Source organism: Octopus sinensis, linkage group LG26 (genome assembly GCF_006345805.1).
Source record: "Octopus sinensis linkage group LG26, ASM634580v1, whole genome shotgun sequence".
NCBI lineage: Eukaryota > Metazoa > Mollusca > Cephalopoda > Octopoda > Octopodidae > Octopus > Octopus sinensis.
In genome coordinates, this window is record NC_043022.1 from 13,376,933 (window position 1) to 13,394,132 (window position 17,200).

Sequence of the window (17,200 nt, forward strand, 5' to 3'; positions counted from 1 at the left end):
CAATTATACACATATGGGTACAGATACACATGCACATACATGCATGTAAGCACACACACGCACGCACATTATGCCTACACAACTCCAAAACCCACAAACACAAATTCACACACAAACCTATACATACACACAATATATGCCTACACGTGCACAGACACATATAGACACAGACACACACACACGCATGCACACACCCAACACTCACAACCCCACGGATACACATATATACACCCACATATGCTTACACACACAACTACAGGCACATACAACATGCACGCACATACACACACACACAAATGAACCCACACATACATCCCATACACACAGCACACAATTATACATACATGTGGACACATACGCACGTACATGCACACATACACAAAGTAAAGCATAGTTATTTGCCACACACACAAACTATGCATACACACACGAACACACACATACACTACAAACAAAACACACACACACATACTTCAAACTAGGAGTACCTCTCACTGGCCATGGGTAGACACAAGAGCCACTCCTAATTCCTTGACCTTAAACAATACTAAGCCCTACAACACACACACACACACGCAGACCTTCGCGCACGCACATATCCACACTTACACACACATACCACCTCTTGCACTCTCCTGTCTTTGAAAGAACTTTTCTTCACCCATTTCCTTCCGGTCATTCAAAATGTGACCGTGTGTGTACCATTGGCGACTTTTTTTCCTCCGTCTTCCCTTCTCTGGATCTTTCCTTTTCCTATGTTTCTGATGAAGAGCTCCGCTCGAAACGCTAAACCCTCCTTCTTCCCTTCCTTCCTGAGCGTCCAATAATACTATATTTGTTCCACGTCCTCGCGATGTTGTGTTTTCTCTTTGTGTTTTCATGTTTGGATTAACTATATATATATATATATATATGTATATAATGGGAAATGTTTTGAATATGCAAATCAAGCTCCTATTCTATTATGCCAGCCACATTCCAATGATGCTGACTGGTGAACCAGTTTTTGGAGGTGGTATCCCTCTGTTGTAGATCCACGGATACTATGGACTGCACTGTAATGATCCCAGTATGAAGTCTGATGAGTTGTCCACAAGGCTGTAGCTTTCATGGATACAAAACCATTGGTCACTCTGTGACCAAACTTTAAGTCTATGTTTTAATATATCATCATCTTCGTTTAGCGTCCGCTTTCCATGCTAGCATGGGTTGGACGGTTCAACTGGGGTCTGGGAAGCCAGAAGGCTGCACCAGGCAGTGTTTCTACAGCTGGATACTCTTTGTAACGCCAACCACTCCGTGAGTGTAGTGGGTGAATTTTAAGTGCCACCGGCACAGGTGCCAGACGAGGCTGGCAAACGGCCACAATCGGATGGTGTTTTTTACGTGCCACCGGCACGGAGACCAGACGAAGCTGGCAACGGCCACGAATCGGATGGTATATATATTGAAGAGGTTGCAAGAAGCAACGAAAATTTTAGAAAAAAAAAAAGGCAAATGAACGGAAATCGAACTAGTGAGTGTATACACACAAACATATACACATATAAATACAAACTTCTATAAGTAATGTATTCACACACACATGCAAATACTTTGCACTGAGTTAGTTTCTAAACTTGCAAGTTGTTCTCATTTCCATTTCCGGTTTTGTATGAAGGAAAGGCATGAATGTTACAACTTCATCAGACTCGTGTACTCATGTAAGCATGCACAACATTAAATATATTGAACAATAAAAAGGTCAAGCTCACCAATGCAAAAGTAAGGACCTCAGAGAAACCAGCAGCTGCAATGTTGACCCTCAATAGATCACCTAATTGATTCATAGGAACCTGAAAATAAAAGGGTGGACCAATAGATAGTTGGGTTGGCAAGGTAGTAATTTTGGGTTTTTAGTGTGAAATAAAAGTCATTTTTTTTTCATACAAAGAATGAACTTTAATCAATTATATATTTTCCATTTAAGAAAATTACTAGTTGTAAATCTCATAACAAGAGATATTCAGCAACAATACTTTGGAATAAAGATTGTTTGCCAACATGACATGGCAGTCCTGGTTTAGGATGAATGTTGCTGTAATTTAGGAATACTCAGCCAACAGAAATAAAATTTAAAAAAAAAAAACCATCATAAGAAAGACGAAGAAAGATAATGCTTGCCTTGTCTTATAAAAATTAAAAAATAGTAGATTTATTTGGTTATTATACTTACTTGTGTTGCTGTTGCGTAAGTTTGTGGAAAAGTGTATGAAATGTTATCATAGCCGTATGCAATGGCAACATCCTCGATAATATCACAGGCATGGATTATATCTGAGCAATGTTAAGGAACAATGACGCATATTGAAACTGCTACAATATATTGTGCTTTTCTGATTGGTTGGTATTATTCAACCAATCAGCTTTCATTATTCCCTGCTGAAACTTAAATACTCTTTACTCTTTTACTCTTTTACTTGTTTCAGTCATTTGACTGCGGCCATGCTGGAGCACCGCCTTTAGTCGAGCAAATCGACCCCGGGACTTATTCTTTGTAAGCCCAGTACTTATTCTATCGGTCTCTTTTGCCGAACCTCTAAGTTACGGGGACGTAAACACACCAGCATCGGTTGTCAAGCGATGTTTGGGGGACAGACATACAATCACACACACACATATATACGACGGGCTTCTTTCAGTTTCCGTCTACCAAATCCTCTCACAAGGCATTGGTCGGCCCGGGGCTATAGCAGAAGACACTTGCCCAAGATGCCACGCAGTGGGACTGAACCCGGAACCATGTGGTTGGTTAGCAAGCTACTTACCACACGAAAGAATTTATTGTTAATCTTTAATCTGTGTATATTAGGTTATGCTGTTGCAGGTATGGCTGTGTGGTTAAGAAGTCTGCTTCCCAAACTTGTACTTTTGGGTTCTGTTCTTCAATGTGGCACCTTGGGCATACCAAAGTCTTGCGAAGTGGATTTAGTAGGCAGAAAATGAAAGATGTTAGTTGTACATCATCATCATCGCTTAACGTCTGTTTACCATGCTAGGATGGGTTGGACGGTTCGACCGGGGATCTGGGAAGCCAGGGGGCTGCACCAGGCTCCGGTCTTATCTGGCAATGTTTCTACAGCTGGATGCCCTTCCTAACGCCAACCACTCCGTGAGTGTAGTGGGTGCTTTTTACGTGCCACCTGCACTGGTGCCAGGCGAGGCTGGCATCGGCCACGGTCGGATTGGTGCATTTTACGTGCCACCTGCACGGAAGCCAGTCAAGGCGGCACTGGCTTCGGCCACGGTTCGGATGGTGCTTTTTACGTGCCACCTGCACGGAAGCCAGTCGAGGCGGCACTGGCTTTGGCCACGATTCGGATGGTGCTTTTTACGTGCCACCGACATGCATGTGTATATTTATAAAAACAATTGCAGCGTGGAAGATGTTTGTAATCCATTTAAAAGCACACAAAAAAGCATTAGTTTCACTTCAACATTTAAATTTCATTTGTGTCAAAATGAAATTAACGCTTTAGTATTTAAACCGGCCATATCCGGCCAAAATAACTAATCTGTTTTATGTTCAAACTGACCAGATCCAGGCTCTCACACCTACCCTACAATGTTATTCTACATTAAGTAATTGCACCATCAAGATCTTGAAGATATGAGAAAATACATGATTAATTCAAATCAATGGGAATCAATAGGTGTTATGTTTGATTGAATAATCTGAACACTAAAGGGTTAAATGTCTAACCTATACAAACATGGAAAAATGGATGTGAAAAAGGAATGTAATATATACATAACATATGATGATTGTCTCATCTTGTCACAGATGATAGCTATCTCTTATTATGACAGTGAGACGTCTGTACATCATTGGATTTAAGTGACAAAAGCAGTTTTTGATACTTTCTCGGTCACCATAGTAGATAAGTTCCAGTAACAAGCACTGCAAGGTAACTAGCACTGTTTTGACTGCAAGTTTTACATCAGAGTTTCTTTTTCTGAGAAGAGCTGCCTACCCCATGGATTTGTCAAAAATAACAGGAGCCTTTTCCAACAATGGGAAATCTATTTAACATCTATATACGTATAGGCGTAGGAGTGGCTGTGTGGCAAGTAGCTTGCTTACGAACCACATGGTACCGGGTTCACTCCCACTGCATGGCACCTTGGGCAAGTGTCTTTTACTATAGCCTCGGGCCGACCAAAGCCTTGTGAGTGGACTTGGTAGATGGAAACTGAAAGAAGCTCGTCGTATATATGTGTATATATATATATATATATATATGTGTGTGTGTATGTATTTGTCCCCTCAACATGGCTTGACAACCGATGCTGGTGTGTTTATGTCCCCGTAACTTAGCAGTTCGGCAAAAGAGACCGATAGAATAAGTACTAGGCTTACAAAGAATAAGTCCTGAGGTCGATTTGCTCAACTCTCTTGAAACTATTCTAGACAAATGATAACTGATTCTTGATGCTAAAAATATATCTGATACTAAAATCCATTGAAATTTAAAATGACACATTTACAAGATTAGAGACACTTAACAGCCCAGTCACATCACCTGCATTATATCACACAAACTGTACGTTATGCTTCTATAATATACTCATATACTACACTATTTCATAACTACAATCTTTTTGTTCATTGTGTTTTTTTTTAAAGGATACCAGTTCTTGTGGGTGGAATATCAATTTCAATTTGGTCCTCATCAATTAAGTGACTCTTCAGGCACATCTTTGTCAAAAGACTGGCAATATTTGCTGGGTCTTCACTGAAAATAGAAAGCCAACGTCATTGTCATCATCAATTCAACATTCACTTTTTTTTCCTATGCTCATATGCTTCAGACGTTTGTTGAAGCAGATTTTCAATGGGCTGGATACCTTGCTGTTGCCAGTTTTCACTTGCTTCAAAAATAAAGTAATATTTCACCATGGCCAGACATGTTTTGATGGAAGATTGAAAAACAAACGACACCACTTGTATGACAGTGGGACTCATTTACAACCATCATGTGAAATTAACACACACATATATATATGTATGTGTCATTATTCAGTTTTATTTCAAAATTTCTGGCCAACAGAGAAAGAGCTGGTTTCTAACCTAGATGCAAGGCATGCATGTACGTATAATCATATACAATGCTGGAGTGGCTGAGTGGTAAGTAGCTTGTTTACCAACCACATGGTTCCAGGTTCAGTCCCACTGCTTGGGCAAGTGTCTTCTACTATAGCCTCGGGCCGACCAAAGCCTTGTGAGTGGATTTGGTAGACGGAAACTGAAAGAAGCCCGTCGTATATATGTATATGTATATATATATGCGTGTATGTGTTTGTCCTCCTAACATTGCTTGACAACCAATGCTGGTATGTTTATGTCCCCGTTACTTAGCGGTTTGGCAAAAGGGACCGATAGAATAAGTACTGGGCTTACAAAAGAATAAGTCCTGGGGTCGAGTTGCTCGATTAAAGGTGGTGCTCCAGCATGGCCGCAGTCAAATGACTGAAACAAGTAAAAGAGCATTGCTCTTCTATTAGTTTCCATACACCGTATCTGCTCACAAAGCTTTGGTTAGCCCAGGGCAACAGTAGAGTGCACTTGACCAAGTTGCAACAGAGTGGAACAAAACAATGTCGTTGAGAAGCAAGCTCCTTAATCACATACACACACACACACACACACAGCAGCAGTAATATGGGGCCATGCACTGTAACAGTGTACTGATGTATTCACCATTTGTTGGTAATTTTTCTACTCTTGGTGGATGATGTCTCTGCACCGCTCAGGCGACAACCCTTCAACCCATGGGTCTGTTTGGGTACTCGTTGCTGGAGAGGGTTTTACAAGGTCAGAGTGCAAATCCTACCTCAACCTCTTTTAGTTGCCCTTTACGAGATGCAGAGGAAATGTTTGACCTATTCTTTAGTATACCAATCTGCACACAAACACACACAGACACATGCATACAAGTGTGTGTATCGGTAAATTTGTGCTGATGTATTGCTGCAGAAATGTCTGAAACTGGACAAGAAGAAACTGAAAGAAGCCCATTGTACACATATGCATGGATGTGTGTGTGTATCTGGGTGAGTGTTTATGGCTACAAACTAGCATCTGTTGACACATCTTGTCAACAAATTGTCCAGTAGCTCTGTACTTTTGAATTCCTTGGACTAAAAATTCCCTTACTTGAAATACAAGGCTTAGTAACAAAAATGCATCTGGCTGTTGAAAATCCTGCCTCAATTGCCTCCTGTCTAAATCATTCTAGCATGGAAAGAAAGGGATGTTAAATGAAACGAATCAGAAAAGAAAAAACAAGAAATGGAGTAATTGTCATAAAAACTTACCTGATTCCAACTTTAGAATTAATTGTTTTGGCACTAATAACTTCTTTACGATACGCAAGGTCCTGGTGGAATAGAAGTTATATGTATTGATAGGTGTTTTCTTCAAATAGATAATAATGATGATAATAATAATAATAATAATACTTTATGTATCATAATACTTACTGGATATTTTACCACGGTGCCATCAGCTTGTACAACCTCCACAACTTCAACCCTGTGTAAAATGGTCAGAAACATTTAATGGTTGCAATTACGAAGAAAAAAAAAAGAAATGTAAATCAATGTAAATATTTAAAACAACAATGACATTCTGGATAAAATCTAATTAAAATCAGAAATGAATATCTTAATCTAAATCACCAGGACTGCACAGTGTTTCTCAAGCATACATACAGAAGGCGTGTGTGTGTGTCTCCTCTCTTGTCTTCACATTGTGTCATCATTATCGTTTAACGTCCGCTTTCCATGCTAGCATGGGTTGGACGGTTCAACTGGGGTCTGGGAAGCCCAAAGGCTGCACCAGGTCAGTCAGATTTGGCAGTGTTTCTACAGCTGGATGCCCTTCCTAACGCCAACCACTCCGTGAGTGTAGTGGGTGCTTTTTACATGCCACCGACACAGGTGCCAGACGAGGCTGGCGAACGGCCATGCTCGGATGGTGCTTTTTACGTGCCACCAGCACGGAGGCCAGGCAAGGCTGGCAACAGCCACGATTGGATGGTGTTTGTTACGTGCCTGATAGTAGTAAACGAGTGTTGTCTCCGATCTACCATGGAAAACATGTCTGGGCCATCGGGAAATGTCATCTTGTCTGGAAATAAGTGAGCGTTAGCAACAGGAAGAGCATCCAGCCATAGAAATTCTGCCTCAATAGACTCCATTCTAACCCAGGTGATCACAGACATTAAAACAAATATCATTATTATCATTGTTAAGGCAACGAGCTGGCAGAATCGTTACCATGCCGGGCAAAATGTTTACCAGCATCTTATCTGTCTTTAGGCACTGAGTTCAAATCCCGTTGAGGTGAACTTTGCCTTTCATCCTTTTGAGGTCGATAAATTAAGTACCAGTCAAGCACTAAGATCAATATAATTGACTTACCCCCCTCCCCGAAAATTTCAGGCCTTGTGCCTACAGGAGAGAGGATTATTATTATTGTTGGTTGTTGTTGATGTGGTTATTATTATTGTTGCCATCGCAGTGAACAAGCAATTTATCGTGAAATTACATTTAAATGTTTTTTGAAGTTAATACAGGTGCAGATGTGGCTGTGTGGTAAAACGTTTGCTTCCCAACCACATGGTTCCAGGTTCAGTCCTGCTGCATGGCATCTTGGGCAAGTGTCTTCTTCTATAGCCTTAGACCAACCAAAGCCTTGTGAGTGGATTTGGTAGACGGAAACCGAAAGAAGCCTGTTGTATACATATATATTACTAAGATCTCTTGGATGTTGACTGATGAGGAATTAGCAACAAATTTTTCATGGGTTTTGTTTTTGCCAAATTTTCTGGTTGTTATGTTTTTGTTAAATTTTCTTGTTGTTATGTTTTTGTTAAATTTTCTGGTTGTTGTTTTTAAAAAAACCCTTGAAATATTTTATGTAATGTCATGCAATCTTTATGATTTATATATATATATATATATATATATACACACACACATATATATATATTTGTGTGTGTGTGTCTTTGTGTCTCTCCTATCACTGTTTGACAACCAGTGTTGGTTTGATTACACCCCTGTAACTTTGCAGTTTGGTAAAAGAGACTGTTAGAAATAAGTACCAGGCTTAACAGAAAAGTACTGAGGTCGATTTGCTTGATTTAAAAAAAACTATTCAGGGTGCTGCTCCAGCATGGCCACAGTCAAATGACCAAAACAAGTAAACGGCGAAGATGAAAAACATTTGAATAGGAAACAGTAAAGACTGTAAAGAAACTGCACAGATGCGCATACCAGCCCCGCCCACCCCATCCATCATAAGAGCCCACACAAAATCTTCCACAGCCTCCAGAGGGCAGTCCTAACTTACTCTAAGAAGCTCTGCTCTAGCGACAAATGAATTGGTATTGAGTACTCACTGGAAAGGATTGCCACAGTATTGACTAAACATGGTGACCATGGTATCCAGGACAGCCTTGGCTTTGTTTAAGTCTGTAGCTGTACACTCAATAAATATATTTTTGGTATCTAGAGTGATTTTAGAATGGTCACCTGAAATATGAGGAAACAATAGGGGTTAGATAATCACGTTGTAATCAGAATATTTGATGGTACATAAAACATACCTTTATTATGTTCTAACTAGCAGACCCATGTCGGTTAAAATGCCGACAGATTTATCAATGGTAGAAAATGGTACATCAACACAACGGGGAAAACTATTGATAAATAATTGTCAGCAATCTAGAGAAAATATGTACATACACAGAATTGAAGCACTCACAGAATCAGATACAATTGTAACGTCTAGGTTGGAAGAATCACCCACATAATGTATGTTTGTGTACACACATACACATACATGTACATATATATGCATACATAAACACACACACATATGTGTGTGTGTATATATATATATATATAGTTTGGAGCAGATCTTCAGAAGCAATAACAAGCCGAAAGGGTATGCTCCCATTTTCAGTGTTTTCAAATTCAAACAAGGGCATTCTGAGCTGATGAGAGAAGGGTCGATTTTGACTAATCTTGAAACGTACGTACTCAAATAACCTTTGCATTTGATTTTTTAATGTCTCTACCCACATACTTTCTTGAGTTGAATTGAGCAACCACTATATGAGAGAAGTTTTCTTTAAGTGTTAGAAATAGTTTTATAAAAAGTTTTTTTAGCTGCTATTTCTAACGAGTTCAGTATGTGGCAAAGTAATTTATTTTACTAAGCCCTTTTATATAATGTAATATATATATATATGTGTAAAAAAATTACAAACTGGGACAAGAATGCAAAACATTTAGAAGACGGTACAAAAAACATGGACGGGACATTCAAAGCCTTCAATCTTCAGTCAAGAACCGGATCATCCTCGCAATTTCGGCTGATTAATCTTGAGATTGCTCCATATATATATGTGTGTGTGTCACCACGTATATATATAGATGCATATATATTTATATACACACACATACTTAGTTTATAGGCATATCTCCCCCTCTTTCTCACTCTCTCTCTATATATATGTTTATATATATATATATATATATATATATGCACATACAGACACTCATACCTATTTATGCACATCTATGCATGGGCATACATATGCACGTGCGAGTGCATGAATGTGTGTGCGCACTCGTTGAGTTACATTTTTTAGAACGATGAAATCATTTTATTGTATGTAACATATTTGCCTCTTTGCACGCACGAGTGTGTGTGTGTGTGTGTTCATGTGCGTATGTGAGATTGACAAATATAATTTACAATCAAAATTTAAACACTGTTGGCTTCAGAACCTTTAAATGTTTGTGCCTGTAACTGTCACTCACAGCCCCTCCTTTTGCTGTTTTACTCTTCTTTCCCTAGCGTTTTCAGAGCGAAGCCTCTAAATATTCTCTCACTGCTACAACACTCCCACTTCATCTGTTGTTTTACTCTTCCTTCCCTACAGCATACAGCATGACCGACAGGTGCAAAATAAGCATTTTATTATATTAGAAGAAGGATCGAACAATTTCCCCTGCATCATTTGGCCAACTCCCTCTACATCATAACGTTACTCAAATCAGTACAGACCGGAGGTGATACAACAAAAGCCACTACAAACAAGATAAACATACCATTTATTATTGGTGGAAGAGACAGAACGACTCGGTTACTGTCGTAGATCACAGGATACACAGGCTTGTCTCTGATGATTGGCAGATAATGGCGAAGGTGGCTGTCAGTCTGAAAATTAATAAAACAATAGTAACCACACCTGAGATGAATTATTTTTAATACAATTGTAATTTCCGCAGATTATTAAACATAGGTTTGTTCTTTCATTTTTGCATCCCTTGTTCTAAGCTAGCATGGGTTACTCTTTACTCTTTTACTTGTTTCAGTCATTTGACTGTGGCCATGCTGGAGCAGCGCCTTTAGTCGAGCATATCGACCCCAGGTCTTATTCTTTGGAAGCCTAGTACTTATTCTATCGGTCTCTTTTGCTGAACCACTAAGTTATGGAGACATAAACACACCAGCATCGGTTGTCAAGAGATGTTGGGGGGACAAACACAGACACACACATACATACATATATATATATATATACATGACGGGTTTCTTTCAGTTATTGTCTACCAAATCCACTCATAAAGCTTTGTTCGGCCTGAGGCTATAGTAGAAGACACTTGCCCAAGGTGCCACACTGGGACTGAACCCAGAACCAAGTGGTTGGTAAGCAAGCTACTTACCACACAGCCACTCCTATTTACAAATTTTGGTATGGGGCTACCAAGTTTGGGGAAATGGGATAAGTTAATTACATTAACCCCAGTGTTTAGCTGGTACTTATTTTATCAACCTTGAAACGATGAAAGGTAAAGTCGACCTCGCTGGAATTTGAACTCAGAACATAAAGACAGATGAAATGCCACTAAGCATTTTGCCTGGCATGCTAACGATTCTGTCCACTTGCTGGCTTTGAGTTAGAGGAATATATTAATGAGATTTTGTTTTACAGATGGATACCCTCTCTGTCACCAACCCTTTCATATTTTTCAGGAAAGATCTCAAAGACATACACCATACATCTTCAAATACACAAATCCTATGGATGACCCACTGACAGCAGCTTCATCAACTATGACTGAATGTTTTCACAGAAGCAGAAATGTAGACACACACACACACACACACATGCACATATATATATATACAGTTGTGTTTTTGAATGTATGAATTCTTTCCGTTTCCTCGCCTACTGTTATTTGTCTGTTATCTTGATGCTTTACGGTGGTTTGATTAAGACTTTAGCTCTTATTTCTAGCAGGTTGATGCTTCTCTGCATCCTTACGCTTCATGCAGATTCGTAATTTATAGCTAAATAATGCTTTTTGCCTGCAAACCACCTATGTAACTACTGTTGATACCATCAATTTAGAATTTTATCCACAGAAGATATTAACAAGTGACATCTCATTTCAAAACTTAGTGTTTGAATGTTTTGCTTATACACACACACACATATATATATAAGATGGGCTTTTTCAGTTACTGTCAAGCAAATTTACTTGCAAGGCCATACTAAAAGACATTTGCCCAAGGTGTTTCCACAGTGGAATTGAGTCCCAAATCACATGGTTGCAAAGCAAACTTAACTACACATCCATGCCTAGTACATTCTGTAAAATAATTGGTGCTAGGAGGGGCATCCAGCTATAGAAACCATGCCAACATAGACAATGAAGCCTGGTATGGCTCCCAGCCTTGCCAAATCACCTGTCAAACCGTCATACTAGCATGGAAAATGGACATTAAAGGAACTGGCAAGTCAGAAGGGTGTACCAGGCTCCACTGTCTGCTTTGGCATGGTTTCTACAACTGGATGCCCTTCCTAATGGCAACCGTTTCACAGCATGGACAATATGCAAATTCTCAAGATTAAAAATATGCTCACCCATTCCATTTTGGAAACAAAGAAATTCATAGGAAAATGATAATTGAAACATCCACCTCATTTCTCTCAAATGCATACTCCTCTAAATACACACACACACACGTGCATGCACATGCACACACACATCATAAAACTTTATACACTTACAGCATAAAAATCCATCAGTTCACTGGCAGTGAAACTTCTCGACTGATTGAGAGGCTGAAATTTAATCTCTGAAGGTGGAAGTGCCTCATAACTGAATGGTCCCTCAAGAGTATCCAAATCATGCGTTCCAATGGCAACCAATGAACGCTTTCTGAAAAAGAAAATGGTAAGCAGATTAAACGCTTTTGTTACTAAAATTACACGAAACCACTCCCTGTGTTCTATGGAATAAATTTCATGCTTTTAAGTGATCTAAATTAAAACCTTCTACTAAATTTTCATGTTAGTTTATGTTCCAAATACCAGTTTAAAGAGTTGAAATGATGAATTGCTGAGGGGAGGGGGACTTAGTTGATTACACTGACCCCAATATATGTGACTGGTACTATATTTTATTGACGCTGGACGGATGAAAAGCAAAGCTGCCCACAGTGGGATTTGAACCCAGAATGTAAGGAACCAGAAGAAACGCCAGGATACGTTAATGTTTCTGGCAATCTCCCATCCTTACAATATGAAAAACAATGGTTTCTAAATTAGGCACAAGGTCAGCAATATTGAGAAGGAATTAGTCAATGCCATAAACCCCAGTACATGACTGGTACTTTATTTTATCAACCTCCAGAGTGGATAGAAGACAAAGCTAACTTCAATGGGATTTGAAAACAGGGGAGCTGAAATAACATGCTCTACCAATTCTACCAATAATCCACTGCCCCTTACAGAGGGGAAAAATAAAACAATACAAAGAAAAAGAGAAGAATGCAACGTAAAATGTTTACCTGCAGAGATTTTGATGTAGCTTCTCCTGCAACTCAATGAAACTATTGTAGCGAGCCTGAGTAAAAACAGAAAAATATATATATATATATACAACACCATCACAAAATGGTCCATATATAATGCAATCACAAAATAAACTTTTCTCTCTAAATTTGCAGAAAATTTTAACAGGAATTTTGCCATTCATGAAGACATTATGGTCACTCTACAAAACCCAGAGACCCAGAACTATGTCATTGCATAGAGAATTTCTTAACCACACAGTCATGCTTGGACTCATATTTTAACTCTCAATTGTCCAACTGAAGGCGCATGGCTCAGTGGTTAGAGCGTCGAGTTTACGATCGTGAGGTTGTGAGCTCGAATCCCGGACCGGGCTGCGTGTTGTGTTCTTGAGCAAGGCACTTTATTTCACGTTGCTCCAGTTCACTCAGCTGTAGAAATGAGTTGCGACGTCACAGGTGCCAACCTGTATCGACCTTTGTCTTTCCCTTGGATAACATCAGTGGCATGGAGAGGGGGAGGCTGGTATGCATGGGCGACTGCTGGTCTTCCATAAACAACCTTGCCCGGACTTGTGTCTAGGAGGGTAACTTTCTAGGTGCAATCCCATGGTCATTCATGACCGAAGGGGGTCTTTACCCCTTTACCCTGTCCAACTGAATTGGTTAGAAATAAACAGGTACAGTCTGGAGATGTCTGTTGTAAGTGGTAAGAAGTTTTGTTCCTTTGCCGTGGTTAATTCATACACTGCTATGGACCAATTATTAGCAGTTCCAAATATACCATTATTAGCAGTTTCTGATAATTCATGGGATCATCATCATCACCATCATTTAATGTCTGTTTTCCAAGCTGGCATGGGTTGGATGGCTTGACAGGGACCATAACAGATTCCATAGTCTGTTTTTGGCCTCATTTCTATAGCTGGATGCCCTTCCAAATAATGCCAACCACTTAACAGAGTGTAATGGGTGCTCCTTATGTAACACCATCACCAGTACTTTTTAAATATATATATATAATCTCATATACATGAGGTGCACAGACACACATATATACATACATATACATGCACATAAACACATACACATAAAAGGCATGGAATTGTCAATAGTTAATGAGATGTAAGTTTAATTGAAAACTGATGATTTTGCTTAAGTCTTCCTTTAACCCTTTTGTTACTGTATTTATTTTGAGATGCTCTGTGTTTCTTCCAATTATTTTAAATATAACAAAGACTTTTGTAAAATAACTTAGTTATCATGAAGCTAGAGTTAGGAACATAAATTGTGACTAAGATTTGGTGGAAGATTTAAATTCAAAATTTAGGTAAACATGACATTTGTACTACAGACCCAGGGGCGGTTTCAGCCGGGTTGGTATTGAAAGGGTTAATGTCCGTCTGAATGTTGATAGAGATATGAAACTAACAAAGGAAAATAAAAGAACAGAAGCGATAAGATTATAGAAAACGGTCGAACCTTATTGAAAGTGATGTTCCTTAGTACAGCTGCAACACAATGTGGACGAACCTCGGCTGTCTGGTCGCAAACAAGAAAAACAGAAGATCGAAAAAAGACATTTAGGAAAATGCAATGAACCATATAAGAATACAGTTTTAATTCAATCTCAGTTCTAGGTTACAAAACAAGCATTATCATCCTTGTGTTAATGTTTACTTTTCCATGCTTGCATGGATCAGATGGAGTTTTACTCTTTTACTTGTTTCAGTCATTTGACTGTGGCCATGCTGGAGCACCGCCTTTAGTCGAGCAAATTGACCCCAGGACTTATTCTTTGTAAGCCTAGTACTTATTCTATTGGTCTCTTTTGCCGAACCGTTAAGTTACGGGGACGTAAACACACCAGCATCGGTTGTCAAGCGATGTTGGGGGAGCAAATACAGACACACAAACATATATATATACATACATATGATGGGTTTCTTTCAGTTTCCGTCTACCAAATCCACTCACAAGACTTTGGTCGGCCTGAGGCTATAGTAGAAGACACTTGCCCAAGGTGCCACACAGTGGGACTGAACCCGGAACCATGTGGTTGGTAAGCAAGCTTCTTACCACACAGCCATTCCTACGCCTACAGTTTGAGACAAATCTTCTATGATCAGGTTACCTTTCTGATGCCAACCTTCACCTGTTTGTTTCCAAGCAAGGTAACATTTCCCCATGGCCAGGCATATTTTTGCAGAATATAAACAACACTGCTTGTATGACAGTGACACTCATTTACAACTGCCATGCACACAAACATACACACACACACTGCCAATCAAACTCACTTAGTTGGTCTGGGTCTATGGCAAAAGTTACTTGCCCAAGGTGCATTGCAATGGGACTGAACCAGAAACCATGTGGTTAGAAAGAAAACTTCTTAACCACACAGCCATACCTATGCCTCCCCAACAAGAACATAAGAATGCACTGCATTGCTAATAGATGCTGATTCTAATTTAGAAGATTAAATGTTAGGTGTGACTAATCCTGCAACATTTTCACAGATTAAACCATAAAAAATTTCTTTTTAACCCTTTAGCATTTAAACCGGCCATATCCGGCCAAAAGTATTCTGCCTGTTTTATGTTCAAACTGGCCAGATCTGGTCTCTCACACCAACCCTACAATATCGTTTTAAAAATTAACAGCTACCTCATCATAATCTCATAGCTACAAGATAATGCATGATTAGTTCAAAGCAATGTGGATAAAAAAGGATTAATTTTGGCAGAATAATGCGAACACTAAAGGGTTAAATACAAAAACAAAAAGAATCCAATTCTGTTACAACTTTAACTGACCAGAATCAAAGAAATACTCACCGAAGGTTTAATATGCAACCTCTGTGGTGTTTCCGGCTCCACCTTTTGATAAACAGGAATATCTATTCTGAAATGACATCAACAGAGACACAATGGATGCAGTATCTGAAACTCGGCAACCAGCAGGAAATGGATTTTCCCCATATCATAGAAACAGGAAACAATATGAGAGATTTCTTTTGAGTATGTTGCTACAGATTAATGACATTCAGGTGAAAGTATGGCCATGTGATTAAGAACTTTTGTTTGCAACCATGTGGTTTGAAGTTAAGGCCCATTGCACAGTGCTTTGGACGATACTATAGCCCTGGGTTAACCAATACCTTGGGAGTGAATTTGATAGATGGAAACTGTGGAAGTCCATCATATACATGCGTGTGTGTGTGTGTGTGTGAGTGTATGCATGGGCTCATGTATAATGCATGTTTGTCTATGTGTTTGTCTCCCACCACCACTCAACATCTGGTATTGGTTTGTTTACATCCCTGTAACTTAGCGATTCAGCAAAATAGACCAATAGGATAAGTGCCATGTTTAAAAATATGCACTGTGTTTGATTTGCTTGACTAAATCAAGTGCCGCAGTATCATACAGGTTGTTGATGAAGGGAGATATTAATTAGAAGTATTACTGTTACAGATAATAACGAAACTAATTAGGGAAAACATAAATGAAAGAATCAACTTACTTCTCCAGAAAGATGAGTAGCCCTCGGACGAGTCCTTCAACACACAGCAGATCATACCTGTTGAGGAAGTGAAATTTAAGCTTGTAGCAGAACATAAATAGAAACCAGTAGGGTTTTTTTTCTTAATGCTTTTATAACATTCTTTCAAAGGCCGTTCTTTGAACCCGCTAACATTTAAACCAACCATATTTGGCCCAAATATCTATTTCTTTACTACCCACAAGGGGCTAAACACAGAGGGGACAAATAAGGACAGATAAACGGATTAAGTTGAATACATCGACCCCAGTGCGTAACTGGTACTTAATTTATCAACCCCGAAAGGATGAAAGGCAAAGTTGACCTTGGCAGAATTTGAACTCAGAACGTAACGGCAGACGAAATATGTCTATGCATTTCGCCCGGCGTGCTAACGTTTCTGCCAGCTCATCGCCTTTGGCCCAAATATCCTACATGTTATATGTTCAAACCAGACAGTTCTGGCCTCTCACACCTACCCTACAATGTCATTCTAAAAATACATAACCACAATATCAAATTCTTGAAGCTATGACATAATGAATGATAAATTTAAACTGGCCATATCCACCCCTAATACTCTACCTATTTTATGCTCAGACTGGCCAGATCCAGCCTCTCACACCTACCCTACAATGTCATTATGAAAATATACAAACAAGCCATTGAAATCTTGAAGCTACAAGATAATGCATGATTAATTCAAAACAATGTGAATAAATATGGATGACATTTGAC

General features: G+C 39.2%; 1 protein-coding gene across 1 annotated transcript in view; it reads right to left on the minus strand.

Moving 5' to 3' along the window:
* The window catches only part of LOC115224843 (phenylalanine--tRNA ligase beta subunit), a 29,983-nt gene that overhangs the window by 6,499 nt on the left and 6,284 nt on the right, over positions 1-17,200 (minus strand). Inside the window, exons 4-15 of the mRNA XM_029795784.2 lie at positions 16,445-16,501; positions 15,757-15,823; positions 14,402-14,461; positions 12,917-12,972; positions 12,135-12,285; positions 10,165-10,273; positions 8,445-8,577; positions 6,523-6,574; positions 6,358-6,419; positions 4,672-4,775; positions 2,216-2,316; positions 1,755-1,835 (exon numbers count right to left, since the gene is read on the minus strand). Coding sequence (XP_029651644.1) covers positions 1,755-1,835; positions 2,216-2,316; positions 4,672-4,775; positions 6,358-6,419; positions 6,523-6,574; positions 8,445-8,577; positions 10,165-10,273; positions 12,135-12,285; positions 12,917-12,972; positions 14,402-14,461; positions 15,757-15,823; positions 16,445-16,501 — 1,033 coding nt within the window. The remainder of the gene's footprint in view (positions 1-1,754; positions 1,836-2,215; positions 2,317-4,671; positions 4,776-6,357; positions 6,420-6,522; positions 6,575-8,444; positions 8,578-10,164; positions 10,274-12,134; positions 12,286-12,916; positions 12,973-14,401; positions 14,462-15,756; positions 15,824-16,444; positions 16,502-17,200) is intronic.